This window comes from Carcharodon carcharias, chromosome 9 (genome assembly GCF_017639515.1).
Source record: "Carcharodon carcharias isolate sCarCar2 chromosome 9, sCarCar2.pri, whole genome shotgun sequence".
In the NCBI taxonomy this organism is placed as follows: domain Eukaryota; kingdom Metazoa; phylum Chordata; class Chondrichthyes; order Lamniformes; family Lamnidae; genus Carcharodon; species Carcharodon carcharias.
Genome location: NC_054475.1, coordinates 132876727 through 132893792, shown reverse-complemented (window position 1 = coordinate 132893792; position 17066 = coordinate 132876727). Strand labels below are relative to the sequence as shown.

At 45.9% G+C, this 17066-nt stretch overlaps 1 protein-coding gene across 1 annotated transcript in view; it reads left to right on the top strand.

Annotated features, from left to right (window-relative positions):
• The window catches only part of fdx1b (ferredoxin 1b), a 35537-nt gene extending 24158 nt beyond the window's left edge, over nt 1-11379 (top strand). Inside the window, exon 4 of the mRNA XM_041195944.1 lies at nt 11072-11379. Coding sequence (XP_041051878.1) covers nt 11072-11183 — 112 coding nt within the window. The 3' untranslated portion in view covers nt 11184-11379. The remainder of the gene's footprint in view (nt 1-11071) is intronic.
• The last annotated feature ends 5687 nt before the right edge of the window (nt 11380-17066 follow it).

Sequence of the window (17066 nt, the reverse complement as noted above, 5' to 3'; positions counted from 1 at the left end):
TGCACCCGGTGAACAATGTATCGCAATGGCGTTGGGACGCACGCCCAACATCATTGCGTGTCATTTTATGCGTTGGTGTGTTGCGTCCCCCCCCTGCATGTCTACTGGAAAACTCTGCCCTATGTCTCCTTACCTTAGGAAGAATACAGTTGGAGGATGTGCACCAAAGGTTCACTAGACTGATTCCTGGGATGAGGGGATTGTTCTATGCAGAGATATTAAATAGACTAGGCCTATATTCCCTAGATTTTAGAAGAATGAAGTGTGATTTCATTGAAACATATAAAATTCTTAAGGCACTTGATAAGTTGGATTCTAAGAGGATGGTTCCCTTGTTTGGGGAATCTAGAATGAGGAACTGTAGTTGCACAATGGAGTTATAATGTTAGATTGTTAAATTTCTGCTTAACTTTTCGCTGAGATTAAAATAATCTTTTGCATCATTTCTTGTTTTGTGCATTTTTGCCTTGCCTGATAAGTGGTTTTCTCACTCGTGATGAATGGTAAGACAAGAGTTAAAGATAAACAATGGGTGTCTTTAGCAGGGTGCTTGGTTGTTTGTAGGACTGCTTTGTGTTGGGAGATGGGGGGGAAGAATGGTACCAAGTGAGTTTAGAATATAACTGTCAGGCAGGTTCACTGTTTCCGTGCAATTGAAGCATGACAGGATTACTCCATCCCAAGCATCCCAGGCAGCTATGTGTGCCCCTACTGGGATTCTCGCCACATCAAGCCCCTCTTCTCCTGCTCCCCATGTTGCTCCTCTTCCTTCTTCTCTTCTTCCTCCTGTGAAGAGGCCGTACAGTCTGCATCTTCTTCATTTTGGACTTCCTGACATTGTTGACCAACTTTGTTGTGCATTGTCACAACATTATTATCCTTGATACCTGGCTGGTGCATACTGAAGGACACCTCCCCCAGATCTGTTGAGGCACCTAAAACACACCTTCTGCATCCTGATTGCTTGCTCTATTACAGCTCTGATTGCCAGCTGGCTTTGATTATACCTCTCCTGGGCATCATTATCTGGGATCATAATGGCTGTCATTAGCCATGTCTTCATTAGGTAGCCCTTGGCTCTAAGGAGCCATCTACTATTTTTTCTTCAAAGCGTGAAGAGCTTAGAGACTTGACTGGCATAGGACAAAAACATTATGGCAGCTCTCTGGTAATCTTCCACAAACATGGGGGATTGTTTTTTGGTTGCACACAAGGCGCTGAATTTTATCAGCCCTCTAGAGATGGGCTTGGAGGTGGGTGGGGCCTGTAATATGGTCAAGGAAGGCAGTGGATGAAGTGCCCATCGTCATGCCACTTTACCAACAGCATGGTAGGTGGAGGATGGCTCTCCCACCTAGAAGCCAATTGTGCTTAAGTGACCAATTAAGTGCCTCTGCCCACAACCATTGGCATTTCACCAGTGAAGGATGGGCCCTCAACCCTGTGGGGAGACTGCCTCTTGAACCCTGGCAGTCTCTCTGTGGGCTTAGATGGGTCCTTCTAATTGGGCACTCTGTAGCCCACAGAGGGGCCCTATGCAGCAATGGCCACCCACGTGGCAACACCATCCCTTGCCCTCACAACACCTTCTTCTCGCCAGGACCAGCTTGACTCACAACCCTTAACCCCATTCATCTTGCTATGAGTCCCAACAGTGTAAACTGCTCATGGTGGCATTGCTGAGACTGCACAGCCCTCCAACTGCCCAACAGCCGTCATCCTTTAAAGAGACAGGAGTCCTGAAGGCAACTAACTAGTTTCTGGATGAACTCAAAATGCAGCCAGGGGTTCCACACACAGGACTTTCAAGCTGGTTGGAACCCTTACCACCCAAACTAAATTCAGCCCAAGATGCATATGGATGGAGTGGAAGCCCTTGTATTTAAAGAAGATTCTGGGTGATCCTGGGCACCTTGATTGCCATATGGGCAGTTGATGACTCCCTGGACATGTGGCAATCCAGCCAGAGTCTCAAAGCCACTCATTCTGATTGGTCCCATTGGCTGCAAAGTGCACATCATTCCTGATATTGGTCACCTGTAAGGTACATTTGTGGGCAGCAAATTGGAAGATTCTGTAGATATCTCCTGCAGATCTCTAAAAGGAGCCAAAGGTGAGGAAATGCCAAGCTATGGTGACTTTTACAGCCACTGCCTTTAAGTGCCTACCAGGTCCACTTGATTGGAGGTCTTCTTCCAGGAGACTGCAAATGTCAGCAATGACCTGAGCCTCCTGAGGCACTGATGCTTAAACGTATTTAATGAAATGGATTCTCTGCCTGTAACCCTAGGCTGGATTTTATAGCTGCAAATTGGGCAGGCTGCCACTGCCCGCACACCAACCCCTACTAGGCAAAGCGAGCAGGCGGGTATATCGGAAGCCTGCCCTTCATTTTAAAATCACAAACTTGTTAAGGACCCCATTGAATGGAATTTTTCATTGCCCACTGTATTATTCAGGCAACAAAAGAAGCTTGGGAGTGCTTTATGGCAGGTATGATGAGGTGGCATAAGCATGGAAGAGAGGGCCTGCCACCGGGACCATGGCTGCATGTAGCAGCAGATTCTGCCAATGAAGGAGCAGCGTTTGCATGTTTTTTGATATCATTTATGAACTTTTTGGAGCCTCCAGTAAGAAATATAGAGGGATTGAGGGAGTAGAACATTTTGAAATTTGTAGCTGTGACAGACTTCCTGTTCACAGTATGACCCCTTTGCTGCATGATGTCCCGGCTTAGATTCCAGGTTGGATTCAGAGCCCCTCTTCACACCACTAACTGTCGGCCTTGCCGCCAGGTGGCTGCTAATTGGACATCCGATGATCTGAAACGGCGGGGATAGGAGCGAGCAGACTACTCATTCTCTGTTCCATTTCGCTCACCCCACTGAAAATCATAAAATCCAGCCCTCCCTGTGTTTGATGTACCGTCTCCTGAAAGCTGCACCTCTGTGCTCATCCCTTCTCTCCTATGGAGCAGCAGGTGGAAGAGCACCTCCTGCTCTTGCTGCTGGTGCTGTTGCTGTTGCACATCTTGATCCTCACCTGTGTCCAAGGTAAAGCTGCATAAGCAGCTCCCATGCTGAACTGAAGATTGACACCTGGGAAGTGCTAATCGAATGAATTAAGCTCCAAAGTAGTAGAAATGACCGCCAATGTATTGGAAATCCCCTTTACAGTAGTGAAAGCACACTCCAACAGCAAATCCTGTGAGCAAAAACCTTTCACTTAGGCAAGGAAGCAGGTGTGAGGTCAGAGTACTTATAGGATTTTTTTGCCTACCATTTGTTCAGGACCCTCAATTCCTGCTGCCCACTTGCATTTCTGTCACTGGTAAAGTCCAGGAATCCCTGGAAACCCCCTGGCTCAAAGTTAAATTCAAAAAAGCCAAAGCAGTTGCTAGTTCCTGTTGTGCAGTTAGCTCAGTTGGCTTGATGCTGGTTTGCGATGCAAAGTGATGTCAACTGTGCAGGTTCAGTTCCTGCATTGGCTGAGGTCATCCATGAAGACCCTGCCTTCTCAGCCTTGTCCCTTGCTTGAGTTGTGGTGACCCACAGGTTAAGCTCCCCACCAGTTGTCTCTTTCTCTAATGCGAAAGTAACCTATGGGACTATGGTGACTTTCACATATTATAGTCGATGACCCACCTTTCCTGAGGGGGCTTTCTGCATGCAGCTGAATGCACTGAAGTTGGCAGTTGCTGTTAGCTTCCTGATGTCCCCTCAGTTTCAGCCATTTTAACCAGCTACCTGCTCCCAAACCATTCACTGTTTCATGTTAAGTTTCCCCTTGTGTGCGGTGCAAGGTTGGGACAAAGCAGAGGGGCTTCAGAGAATAAATACTTCTCACTAAAACTAAGCTGGGAGTATTCAATGCTAACACTAGTTGTATGAAATGCAAAGCCTTATATTCCCCAGCACTTATATCCCTCACTTTGATAAGCATAAAAAAGAAAGTTGGACCACCGCCACATGTACTACTTTAGCCTCCATTAGCAAACAAAATTTACCCTTGAACTGTCATGTAGTATTAAAGTTCAATGACTGGTGAGGACCTTGAAACTATCTCTGTAGCACTATTTCAAATTCAAGGCTTTCCACATGGAAGAAAACTGTCTGACTAATTTAGGAAATACTCTTTCAGTTGAGCAGTAAAATGCCAATGTCTCATCCGTGACTAGATCCACTTGCTTCATTTGATCTGCGTGTGTCACAAAGACCACATATGTGAGCCTTTAGTGAATTGAACCTAGTGCGGCACTATTCCTGTCGCAATATCCTACTTATTGTACATCCACTGTAGTTATTGTGAGGAGATGCCTAAACATAAACTGGTGCCTCATATACCCATTTTGTTTGTTGCCATGGTGATGAGAACCCTAATCAGTTTTCTACATTTCCTTTCCTCCTGAAGGCCATAGGTTCCAAGGCATCGATGTCTACCAGTATTTTGCTTAACTGACAATGATCCACATGAAACCTGACAGATACGGTCAGCAGGCTATTCCACTGTAGGGGCATTACAGCCAAGCCAACCTGTGCCCTCACCTGCTGCACAATATTGAAGTGTAACTGCCATTCAATGTCCAAGCATCAATGTGCAAAACATAAACCCTGTAACTCGAGTTTGTCAGATTTTTATTGTTCTTAGCTATGTGCATTTTCAACCAATTCAGAAATATTGGTTTGTCTAAGAAAGATTGGATTAGGATCTGAGAACACTGATAAATATGTAGACGATTCAGAAAGCTGCAGAACAAGCCCAAGCGAAATGTTTACTTTGTAAGTCATTTAGTCAAGTAAAGATCAGAAACTTTTATTTTAAATGAGATGTAGCCTTTAGCATTTAAGATCAAAGATTGTTACCATGAAATTATTTCTGCTTTGAGACCAAACTTTTGCAATTTTGCTTCAGAAAAAATCTGGATATTCCTAAACCACAGTATAACTGTCCCTAAAGACCAGGCACCTACTCTGCCTAATTCAACAAATCCAAAACTAGGCAGTGGGATGGATTAAGTGGAATTACCATGTTTTGAGCTCTTTGCTGGGCAATGATTAGCACTGCTGCCTCACTGTCAAGGAGGTATAATAATAATGTCAATAATGCTATTGGATAAAAACAAAAAACTGTGGATGCTGGAAATCCAAAACAAAAACAGAAACAGAAATACCTGGAAAAACTCAGCAGGTCTGGCAGCATCGGCAGAGAAGAGTACAGTTGACGTTTCGAGTCCTCATGACACTTCAACAGAACTAAGTAAAATTAGGAAAGGGATGAAATAAACGCTGGGTTTGGCGGGGGGGGGGCGCGGTTTCTTGGGATAAGCAGCCAGTGATAGGTGGAGATAACCAAAAGCTGTCACAGACAAAAGAACAAAGAGGTGTTGAAGGTGGTGATATTATCTAAAGGAATGTGCTAATTAAGAGTAGAAGACAGGACAGATAAGGTACAGATAGCTCTAGTGGGGGTGGGGGAATACTAAAAGGTAGAAGTAAACAATGGTGGAAATACATTTAAAAATAATGGAAATAGGTGGGAAAAGAAAAATCTATATAAATTATTGGAAAAAACAAAAAGGAGGGGGAAGAAAGGGGAAGGGGGTGGGGATGGAGGAAAGAGTTCAAGATCGAAATTTGTTGAACTCAATATTCAGTCCGGAAGGCTGTAAAGTGCCTAGTCGGAAGATGAGGTGCTGTTCCTCCAGTTTGCATTGAGCTTCACTGGAACAATGCAGCAAGCCAAGGACAGACATGTGGACAAGGGAGCAGGGTTGAGTGTTGAAATGGCAAGTGACAGGGAGGTCTGGGTCATTCTTGCGGGCAGACCAAAGGTGTTCTGCAAAGCAGTCACCCAGTCTGCGTTTGGTCTCTCCAATGTAGAGGAAACCGCATTGGGAGCAACGAATGCAGTAGACTAAGTTAGGGGAAATGCAAGTGAAATGCTGCTTCACCTGAAATGAGTATTTGGGCCCTTGGACTGTGAGGAGAGAGGAAGTGAAGGGGCAGGTGTTGCATCTTCTGCATGGGGAGGTGCCGTGGGAGGGGGTTGAGGAGTAGGGGGTGATGGAGGAGTGGACCAGGGTGTCACGGAGGGAATGATCCCTACGGAATGCCGTCGGGGGGGTGGTGAAGGAAAGATGTGTTTGGTGGTGGCATCATGCTGGAATTGGCGGAAATGGTGGAAGATGATCCTTTGAATGCGGAGGCTGGTGGGATGTTAAGTGAGGACAAGGGGGACCCTATCATGTTTCTGGGAGGGAGGAGAAGGCGTGAGGGCAGATGCACGGGAGAAATTACTATTGGAAATTATCTTTAAAATGGAGTTTAGTGATAACTTTGTCTATGGGCAGAATTTTTAGATTGGCATGTGGCTGCGCACCCAATATGTCCAACCGAGAAATGAAGCATGTTGACGTCGGCTGAGCATGCCGACGTTAACACGCACTCTTGCAATACTTAGCTAGATGTGTGTGCGATGAGGCGCACCCGCCATTAATTAGCTGGCCAGTCAAGGTCCTTGAGACACCAGCTGTCCCAGAGTTTACGAGGCTTGTGCGATTTCCAGGCCGTTGCACGGGCTAAACCTGCAGGCGGGCAGGCCACAATTTCAGGCTGGATAAGAGGGGTGAGTGCGCTTGTTAATGCAATAGTTTGTACTTCAGCTTATAACTTGATGCTGCTTGCTTGTGTGAGCAGGGCATTTTCATTTCGCTTCAGAGCTGCTTTGACAGAAATAACAAGCTTCAGTTCAGGACTCCGGAGGAGTCATACCACTTGGGGCCTTCCAGGTATCAGACAGCCTTCCCTTACCCTGGTAATGGGGATTTGGTCTCCGCTGGAAGCACCTCCCCTGAGGAGGAAGAGAGGGCCAGGAGGGGGAGGAGGCCAGGAGTCCATATTCAGCCTCCAGGATAGTGACCTGTGGGAGGAGAGGTGCAGGCACAAGGGGCGCAGGGCCAACAGGAAGTCCAAGACAGAAAGGGCCATAGAAGACGCCACTATCCTGCTGCCAGGGTTTATAGGCGGCGATGCAGCTATCTCAATATGTCTGAGGTGCAATGCCGAAGGAGGCTCCACCTCTCCAGGGAGACAGTGACCTCCATCTGTCAGAGGATCGGCCCTGAGATCAGCTCCGACTGTGTGGGTGTACATCCCATGTCAATGGCGCTGAAGGTTACTGTGGCCCTCAACTTCTATGCCTCCGGCTCTTTCCAGGGCTCAGTGGGTGATTTTTGTGGCGTCTCCCAATCAGTTGCCCACAGTTGTGTCAAGCTGGTGACGGATGCTCTGTTCAGGCGTGCATTGACTTTCATTCACTGCCATACGGATGAGGCCAGCCAGGCAGAGCGAGCCAGAGACTTTGCAGCGATTGCTGGGTTCCCCCGCATCCAGGGTGCCATCGACTGCACACATGATGTCATCAAGGCCCCAGCTGGTGAGCCCGGTGCCTTTGTCAACAGGAAGGGTTTCCACTCCATGAACTTGCAGATAATATGTGATCACAGATGCAGATTCTTATGTCTTGAGACACTCCCAGGTGCCGAGGCTCTTCAGTGCTCCGGTCCGGCTTGACGGTTGGCTGCTGGGTGACAAGGGTAATCCCCTCAGACGTTGGCTCATGACACCATTCCGTCATCCAAGAACAGAGGCCGAGCAGCGGTACAACAAGAGCCATGGGTCCACAAGGGCTGTGGTAGAGAGAGCCATAGGAATTCTCAAGAGGCACTTCCGATGCCTGGACCAGTCAGGCGGCGCACTCCAATAACCCCCAGGTGCATCACTGATAGTGGTTGCATGCTGCGCTCTCCACAATCTGGCACTGGAAAGGGGGGATGCAGTGGAGGAAGAAGATCTCGACACAACTGCTCAAGCAACAGACAATGAGTCCATTAGTGAGTCTGGGGATGAGCACAGTCAGGATAACGCTGAGGGCATTGACGCTGACCTGGGCAACCTCCAGGGAGGCAGGAACACCCGGGATGCTTTGATCTAATGTTCCTTCAGCTAGCCTACCAAATAAGAACAACCACCACCACATGCCAGGGTTGCAGGCTCCATACTCAATCCCTGACAGGAACATTTGCTTGGTCAATAACATGCACTATGTGCCATTTCAATAAAGTTTAATAAGAAACAAGTCACTCATAACATCATGGGTTATCCTGTATCTACAGAACAAATGAAGCACCCTGAGGGTTGTACAAAAAACCATTTCATGATATGGTGCCTGCCATAAAGTTAACAAATGAAATTCAAGGTGTTCTCCATCACACCAATTAAGAGTTAAATTAAAAGTGGGGAAAACAAATATCACCCGTGTTCAGGCCATGTTGTGATTAAGGTGCTTTAAGTTTGCGCTTGCGGGTACTACGTCTAGGTGGTTCCCCTTTGCTGGCATCGGCATTGGCGGCAGCCTGCTCACTTTGCCATCCTGTTGGCCTTGATGACTTTGGCAGGCGTCCTCTGGCCTGTGGAGCCTGTGCTGGCCCCACCTGGGAGGGAGCGGCCAGTGCCACAGCTGGCTTCTCATCGAATGCCACAGTCACTGGCAGAGGGCTGGAGGAGCTACTGCCCTCAGAGCGCCCTGAGAGTAGACCACAGAGATGACAGGCAGCTCGTGCGCCAACGTGAGGTCACTCTGGATCTCCCTGCTCACCATTGATGGACAGGCACCTAGCTGGAATGCTGGGTGCCAAATTAATCTCCCGCACTGACAGTGACCACATGAGGCCATTGCCGGTGTGAGGGCTTGCAGGTCCAAGTGCATCCTCCGGGTCCCCTGATTCAGCTCCTGGAGGAGCCTCTCCATGGAGAGTCACCAATCTCTCCATGGAAGAGGCATTGCACTCAGCCATGAGGGTCATTGCATTGCTCACGCTCCACAAGAACTCCTCCGCAATGGAGAACATAGCATGTATACCCTCATGTATCTCCACCAGATCCTCCTGCACACCCTGCTGGTCTTCCAGCATCTGCTGCCTCAGGGATGACTCCAGAGGCTCACCATCAGCCACCGACTGAACATTGTCCCTGTCCCCAACACTCCTCCGACTGCCAGTGCCCTGGGCACTCTCTGCCTGCATCTCAAGCGAGTGTGAATGCCCTCGCCCAGATGCTTCCTCATTGACATTTGCCACTCCCACTGTAAGACCTGTAACGACCAAGTAGGGGATGGGTGCTCTTAACTGCTGTGCTGAGTGATCCATGCCAAAATGGCACTCACCCTTCCTGATCACAGATCATTGAAGTGTTTCCAGCACTGCACCCATGTGCGCCTCATAACATCACGGCTGCTCACCCTGGATACCACCCCCTCCCAGGCCCTTTTGGTAAGGTGGGGGGGGCCTCCTCCTCCCGTCCCTGGGGACAAGGGTTTCTCTCCTCACTGCCACCTCCTCCAGGAGGGCAGTGAGGCACTCACCAAAGAAACACGGAGCCAACTGCTCCGCCAACCTGCCCTCCCGCCTGCCGTGTCCACCAGCAACCAGATCCACCATGACAACTTTGCATCCCTCCGTGGCAGCCTTCCAGGGGCTGCCTGAGCCGCTGGGTCACCTTTGGACCTGGCAGACATTGAGCCCCCGCACCCACCCGCCCCTTCTCGCTATTGCTGCTGCCACGTCTTATGCTGGGTGGGCCTAAGTTAGCCCGCCCACATAAAATCACAGTGTGGAGCTGATCGCGGATGGCAGCTGGGTTCCCAACCATTCCCGCCCGCCCCCACCGAGCCTGCCTGACGAGCGAAAAATTTTGGTGTATGTGTGTATGGCTTAATTGGGTTAAAGCCAGCTGGTCTAGAGGCTTTGATGTACAGAAGAAAAGGAGGTTTGAAATGGTAATTAGATAAACATAGAGAAATAAAAGGTGAGATGTGAAGTGGGCAATTTGCATTTTTAAATTGACCATTCAAAAGAGCGGGTGAAATACTACACCTAACCAGCTGAAGCTCAGTAACGATATGTCTATTTTTTACAAAGCTTACTAGTAACATGGGTATTATGAAAGGGTTTATTGTTTGAAGATGTAAAGTAAAAAAACTTAGTGACAATGAGAATGTGCATTCAAAGAGGAAAATATGTATAAAGGAAGAGACGTCTGTTGGTAAAAGGAGGAGGGATTCTAAAATCTAAAGCCTCCAGCCTGTAAGCCTCAAGTCTGTCTGCAAGGACCCAGAGCTGAAATAAACTCATTTTCAATGTGACTATCCAGGGTGTGGTTTGCTAGGGGTCTGTTTAAGCCTATGTGTTTTATTGTTGCTTTACTGGGGGTATAACTGAGAGTCAGATTAATGAGAGGATTTTTGTAGTTATTATAGTAGTAATTTTGTAGACATATGTATGTACTTACAATCTTTCTTGTATTAATAAATATTTAGCTTAGTTTTATAAAAATCTTCTTGAGACTCGGTGGTCTTATTTCTACTGAATTCAAAGTCTGCATCTTGAAACATACAAATTGCAAATATGGATTATCACAGTTGTTTCATGTTTCCCTCTGGGATTTGAACAACTCACCCTTTACTATCGGCTGTGCCATAATACTCAGCTCCAGGGATCCTGGTTTGATCCTGACCTTGGGTGTCTGTCTATGTGGAGTTTGCATGTCTTTTAATAAATTAATTCACAGGATGTGGGCTTTGCTGGCTGGGCCAGCATTTATTGCCAATCCCTAGTTGCCCTTGAGAAGGTAGTGGTGAGCTGCCTTATTGAACCGCTGAAGTCCATGTGGTATAGATACACCCACAGTGCTGTGCCTGTGCTGTGTCTGCGTGTATTTCCACTGGTGCTCAGGTTTCCTTCCACCATCCAAAGTGCTGGTTAAGTGGAATGGCTATGGTAAATTGTGTGTGTGTGTCCAGGGTATACCCCGCCTAGTACCCATTGCCTGTCAGGATAGGCTCTAAATCCCCATGAACCTGAATTGGATGAAGCAGTTCTGGGAAAGTGAGTGAGTTCTTTGCTTGTGATAAAACTTTTTTAACCTCATTAACCTCAATAATGAATATTTTATTCCCTCCAATGGAGAAAATATTTTTTAAAAAATGCTCTCACACTAACATTTCTCATTTTCAGGTCCCGTCTAGGCTGCCAGATTTGTCTAAAGAAGTCTTTGAATGGAATAACTGTGAAGGTACCAAAGGAAGTGTCCGATGTGAGAAAATCAGTTGAGGCAAAGGAGCAGTGATGTGGCACATTTCACAAAGTCAACATATCTTGGCAACAACTCCCAAACCTGTCATAGAAGAGACAAAACCACACTATGCCTTATTAAGAAACTTTAACTAGGTTTCAGTAAAGTCCAACAAGGCAATCCCAATGAAGATGTCACTGATAGATAGGACTTGTAATGGATAAACATTAAACTGATTGATTAAAGCAAAGTACAGTCCCAGTGAGAAGAGTGCCTGTTGGTGTTGGAGACGTTATTTCCATTTGAAAGGTTTGTCCTTAGGAGGTGATCTGAGGAGTGAAATGCTAACCCCTTTCTTCACCCAGTAGCATTCCCACATCAAGCCATATAACTCAGGATAGATAGAGAGTAAAGCTGCTGTACTTCAGCCATCATTTCAAAAGGAGAATTCCTACCACAGCAATGTTACAATTTCCACTAGGAACAGTCTTTGCCTTGCAGGAGGTCCTGTGCAAAGGTTCCATCTGGGGCTCTTACAATTTAATAGCCTATAACGCTGAATACTACTCACTCAATCTGACGTCAAATGTACACTTTTATAATTGGGAAAATGCATTATTATAATAGGTAATGTATAAATGAGTTGACAAAATGATCAGAGATAGCTATTGCCTTTCACTGGATATGCTTGGACAATGGCATGGGTTACAGGGTCCCAAACAACCCCAGCCCCAGCCTCTCAGCCACCATGGCCCCACACCCCCAGCCCCCACCCCACTCTTATTTCCATGCCCCTACAGCAACTAGCCTGTGACCTTGGAAAAGAGATTGCCACATAAGTAACAAATTAGGTGTAATTCTGTCACATGGCCTGAAATAGCCCAATCTTATTTCACAGCAAGCTGAAATGTCTTTGAGTCCAAATCCCAGAATTTAGAAGTTGGTATCAAAATCACTGCACCATTATGTGCCGTGAGACAATATTGTCATTTTTTAAATTCTGTACATTTTAGGCCCGATTCATTCTACAGGAGACAATGATTGCAAGTTATAAATGTGAGTGGAGTGCAATTCATCTGTGATTTGAGGTTAATGGGTAAAAAGCCAATTCTGTGCCACCAGTAACAGTCACTGTTCTCATTCTGAGTTTCTCACTCTCCATCCCCACTTATACCAGATAGATTTCATTAGGTTTGGCTCTTTCTCATTTCGATGATTTAGTGTGTTCTGTTCTCAGACATCAAGGAGAAAGCAGGACAACAACTTGGACACTTTTGTCAACCACATTGATGCCCTTTATCCGAATTTTGTATCAGGAGTTATGGGGTAATAGCCAGGAAAGGTAACTGATTTTTCTCCCTTTTTAGTTTAGGGATGCAGAAAGTAATAGTGGAACTCAATTGCTATGCAGGAGAGGTCAGCTAACTTAGCATTGACTGGAAAGTGACCCTAGGACCTTCTGGGCTTTATGGTATTAGCTTATTCAACAAGGACACATGACTGCAATAATCTTAATTCTAAATTTATCTGCATACAAGTGTAAATTTAACATGAGAACTCTACTATAACATAATAGATCATTTACATAATTTGTCCATATTTTAGTGGTAGCACTCCAACCTCTGAGTCAGAAGTCATGAGATGAACTGCCACTCCAGAAATTTAGCACTGGGGCAAAGGTTATGATCTGGCATCCCCAGTGCGAAGATGGGACTTCACTGGCACTGAAAAATGTATATGTTAAACTCAAACCTTGTCTGCCTGCCTTGCTTGATGTAAAAGATCCCACAGCACTATTAGAATGAGCAGGGGAGTTCTCTTGGTATCCTGACCCTGATCCTTTAACCCTGAATCAACAGCACTAAAACATAGCGGCTCAGATTTTACAGTCAGTAGCGAAAGGACAGGCTTGAAATCAGAGACTTTGCCCCAATGGTGCATTTGATTGAGCAGCACCCTCTATAGTGCATCTGTGGTGCCTGGACGCAGCACAAATAACAGCGTGTCTCTTCAATCAGATTGAAGAATCCTCATAGTGACACACAGGACAGAAGTTTTCCAGCCAAATGGAGGTGGGTGCAAGTACATGAGGGATGGGAAAGTCCCAGTAGATGATTTATGCCCTTGTTACCAAGGTGTCAATTTTGCAGCCAAAGTCCCCTTCAAGACAAACATGTTTTAGATATTATTGCCTTATGGTGATTGGATAACCAATTCTTCATTACTAGAATACATATTCAGTGATTGGCTTCCTAATTTCATGGCTTGGCTATTTGTCACTCATCTGTTTTTGCTTAATTTGCTTAGTAATAATTTGATAATGTTTTGGCACACTGGCCATTTCCACATGGTTGTAACTGGGTTTATTTCTGCCAAATATAGTAGAGGAAAAAATGTCTCCACTCTCCTGTTGGCCTATTAAATACAGAGAAACCCAGCTGAGGACCATAGTTCCTGGGTTGGAAAGTGATAGAAATATTTTGTGTCTTGTCCATGGATGGGGAAGGGAGTTGAAATTTTGGACAGAGCATAGATTATCCACGTTTCTGCCACTTTTTCTCTGCCTTTCAAATCTAAGACCACTCTTGGAATTCCACCCTTTGAGGTGTAGTGGCTCCCTTGTGAATTAAAGTAGGGTTGCTTTTACTTCTGATCTTTCCAAAAGTCCTAGGTAAGTTGAGGAGTATAGGAAATCAATCTCAGAATAGAAGACCTGTGAGAAAATCAATTTTCTTTATATTTCAATGTTAAATTTGATAAGGCTTCAGGTTGCACTCTAATTTTTTGGCCTCACTTTGAAGTGGCTGCCTCTGTTGCGACTCACCAGGCATGGACCATCCGTTTGAATATTAAAGTGAGCACTTGCCCGGGATTCAGGACTGAGTCAATGGCCTTACCAAGTGGCAAACGGAAGATCCTGTGATGTTGCAATTCCAGTGACAGGGCAGGAGTCCAACAATCTCATGATTATGTCACCAATTTACAGATCAACCCCTCCCACAAAGAATATCTTTTAAGATCATTTCTGCCCCACCTCTCAAACACCCCAACTTCACCAAATCCCACCCTCTCACATCCAACACATCGGAAAAGGAATTGACAGAGCTGGTTTTGTGTACCAGCATTCTCACATTGTGACGTTGCTTTGCATCAAATTGATTAACTGAACTAGGATGAATGTATCCAGTGGGTCAGAGGACTAGTGTGTTTTTTCCAACAGCAGATCTAGGTGGGGAAACAAATGAAGAATTGGGTGTTTGCTGTGCTTGTTCATGCTACGTTCAGTTACTTTGCAATTGCTAATGCTTTGTACATCAGGAGTTGAGAAAAGTGAACAATGTAACACTGCCTTCTATTCACCTCCATAAACCTGCAATTATCAGCATTACGTGAGTGCAATATGAACATACAATCATACGAAATAGGAGCAGGTGTAAGCATTAGATTCCATGAGCCTGCTCCATCATTCAATAAGATCATTGCTGATCTGTTTGTATTTCAAATTTCATTTTCCCATCTACTACTGATAATCTTTGATTCCCTTGCCTAACAAGAATCTATCTACCTCTGCCTTAAAGATAGTCAATGGCCCCGCCTCCACCAACTTCTAAAGTAGAGAGTTCCATAGTCGCACAACTCTCAGAGAAAAAAAATTTCCTCATCTTGGAACTAAAAGGGTGGCCCACTAATTTTAAAACAGTGCTCCCTCGTTCTGGACTCGCCCACAAGAGGAAACATCCTTTCCGCATTCACCTTGTTAAGACCGTTCAGGATCTTATATACTTCATTCAAATCATCCCTCACTCTTCTAAACTCCAGTGGAAACAAGCCCAGTCTGTCCAACCTTTTCTCATAAGACAATCTGCTCATTCCAGGTATGAATCTAGTAAATCTCCTCTGAACCGCCTCCAACGCATTTACATCCTTCCTTAAATAAGGAGGCCAAAACTGCATACAGTATTCAAGATGCGATCCCAACAATGCCTTGTATAACTGAAGCATAACATACTTAGTTTTATAAAAGCAAAAAACTGCTGATGCTGGAAATCCAAAACAAAAATAAAAACACCTGGAAAAACTCAGCAGGTCTGGCAGCATCTGCGGAGAGGAACACAGTTAACGTTTCGAGTCCGTATGACTCTTCAACAGAACTAAGTAAAAATAGAAGAGAGGTGAAATATAAGCTGGTTTAAGGGGAGGGTGGGACAAGTAGAGCTGGATAGAGACTCAGTGATAGGTGGAGATAGTCAAAAGATGTCATAGCCAAAAGGACAAAGAGGTGTTGAGTCATACGGACTTGAAACGTTAACTGTATTCCTTTCCGCAGATGCTGTCAGACCTGCTGAGTTTTGGCTATCTCCAGCTATCGCTGGCCCTCTATCCAGCTCTACCCTCCCCCCACCCCCCTTAAACCAGATTACATTTCACCTCTCTTCTATTTTTACTTAGTTCTGTTGAAGAGTCATAAGGACTCGAAACATTAACTGTGTTCCTCTCCGCAGATGCTGCCAAACCTGCTGAGTTTTTCCAGGTATTTTTATTTTTATCCTTAGTTTTATGTTCAATTCCTCTCGTAATAAAGGATTGCATTCCATTAGCCTTCTTAATTACTTGCATACTAACTTTTTGTGACCCGTGCACTAGAACACCTGGAACCCTCTGCATCTCAGGAGCAGGATTTTTACCTTATCGGGCGGTCACGGCAGGCTGGCCTGGGAGTGGCCGCAAAACCAATCGCCGCCCGCAATCAGGCTCCGGCCGCAATTTCATACTGGCTGGCCAAGTAATGGCTAGTCAGCACGAGTCACATGCCGCAATGCTCAGTCCTGCCTGGGTGGGAGGTGGGGAGGGCGAGTGCAGATGTCAGCGCATGCACACAAGTGTGTTCAGTGAACGCTCCCTGAAGGCACAGAGCTGCCTCAGGGAGCTGAAGATTTTTAACATCTGGAATAAAGAATGGGAAAATAATGAAAACATGTCCCCTCATGTGACTCTGTCACATGAGCAGGGACATGTTAAAGATGAGTTTTAAAAGTTTTTACTTTTTTTAAATCACTGGTCAAAACATCATCCTGCCCATAGATGAGGTTTTGCAAAAAATGCAAAGGCAGCCTGGCCTGTTTGCCCACCCGCCAACTGTAAGGTTGGGCAGGCAGGGAAAAATTAATTAATCAATGGGTTTAACAGCCCTCTTAATTGTTGGCGGGCATGCTGCCAACTCTCGCATGCACTCGCTGATTAAAATGTCGCGTGAGTGCACGATGGCGTTGGGACACTCACCTGACGTCATCGTGCACTATTTTTCTCCCATTCGGGTCGGGCGTGCAACCGCCCAATGAGTGAAAAATTCTGCCCCAGAATTCTGCAGTCATTCTCCATTTAAGTAATGCTCAGCTTTTTTATTCTTCCTGCCAAAGTGAACAACTTCACATTTTCCCACATTATAGTCCATCTGCCAGATGGATTTCTGAATTACAGGGCCTTTCTTTTTGAAGACTCCAGCTGACCAGCAGGGAGCAGCATTGGTATTATCTGTAGCCAAGAGAGCTGCCTGTGAAACTTTGTTGTGCTGTTGCCACTTCCAAAAACACTGAGATGGTGAGCTGTGAATGGGGAGGGGATTGGTTCTTGTTGGGGTAGGGGAGGGTAGGATTGGGTTGTGGTGATGGCACATGATGGGGGTGCTTGTGGCTAGGACATGGTTTAGGAGCACACTTTAAAAACCTGTAATAAAGCAATTTTTGTTCAACTATTGTGTGACCTCAGCCTCGAGGAAATTTATCTATGCAATGCAGTCTCTCTCTCTCACACACTCGCTCTCTCTCTCTCATGAGAGGATTTCCTGGCTCTTGCCTGTTTACCAGCTCTTTGCTTAGTCACTGCAGATTTAGATGCTGCGCCATCAGCTCCCTGGACTGGCTGCCCCTCCCCATGGTG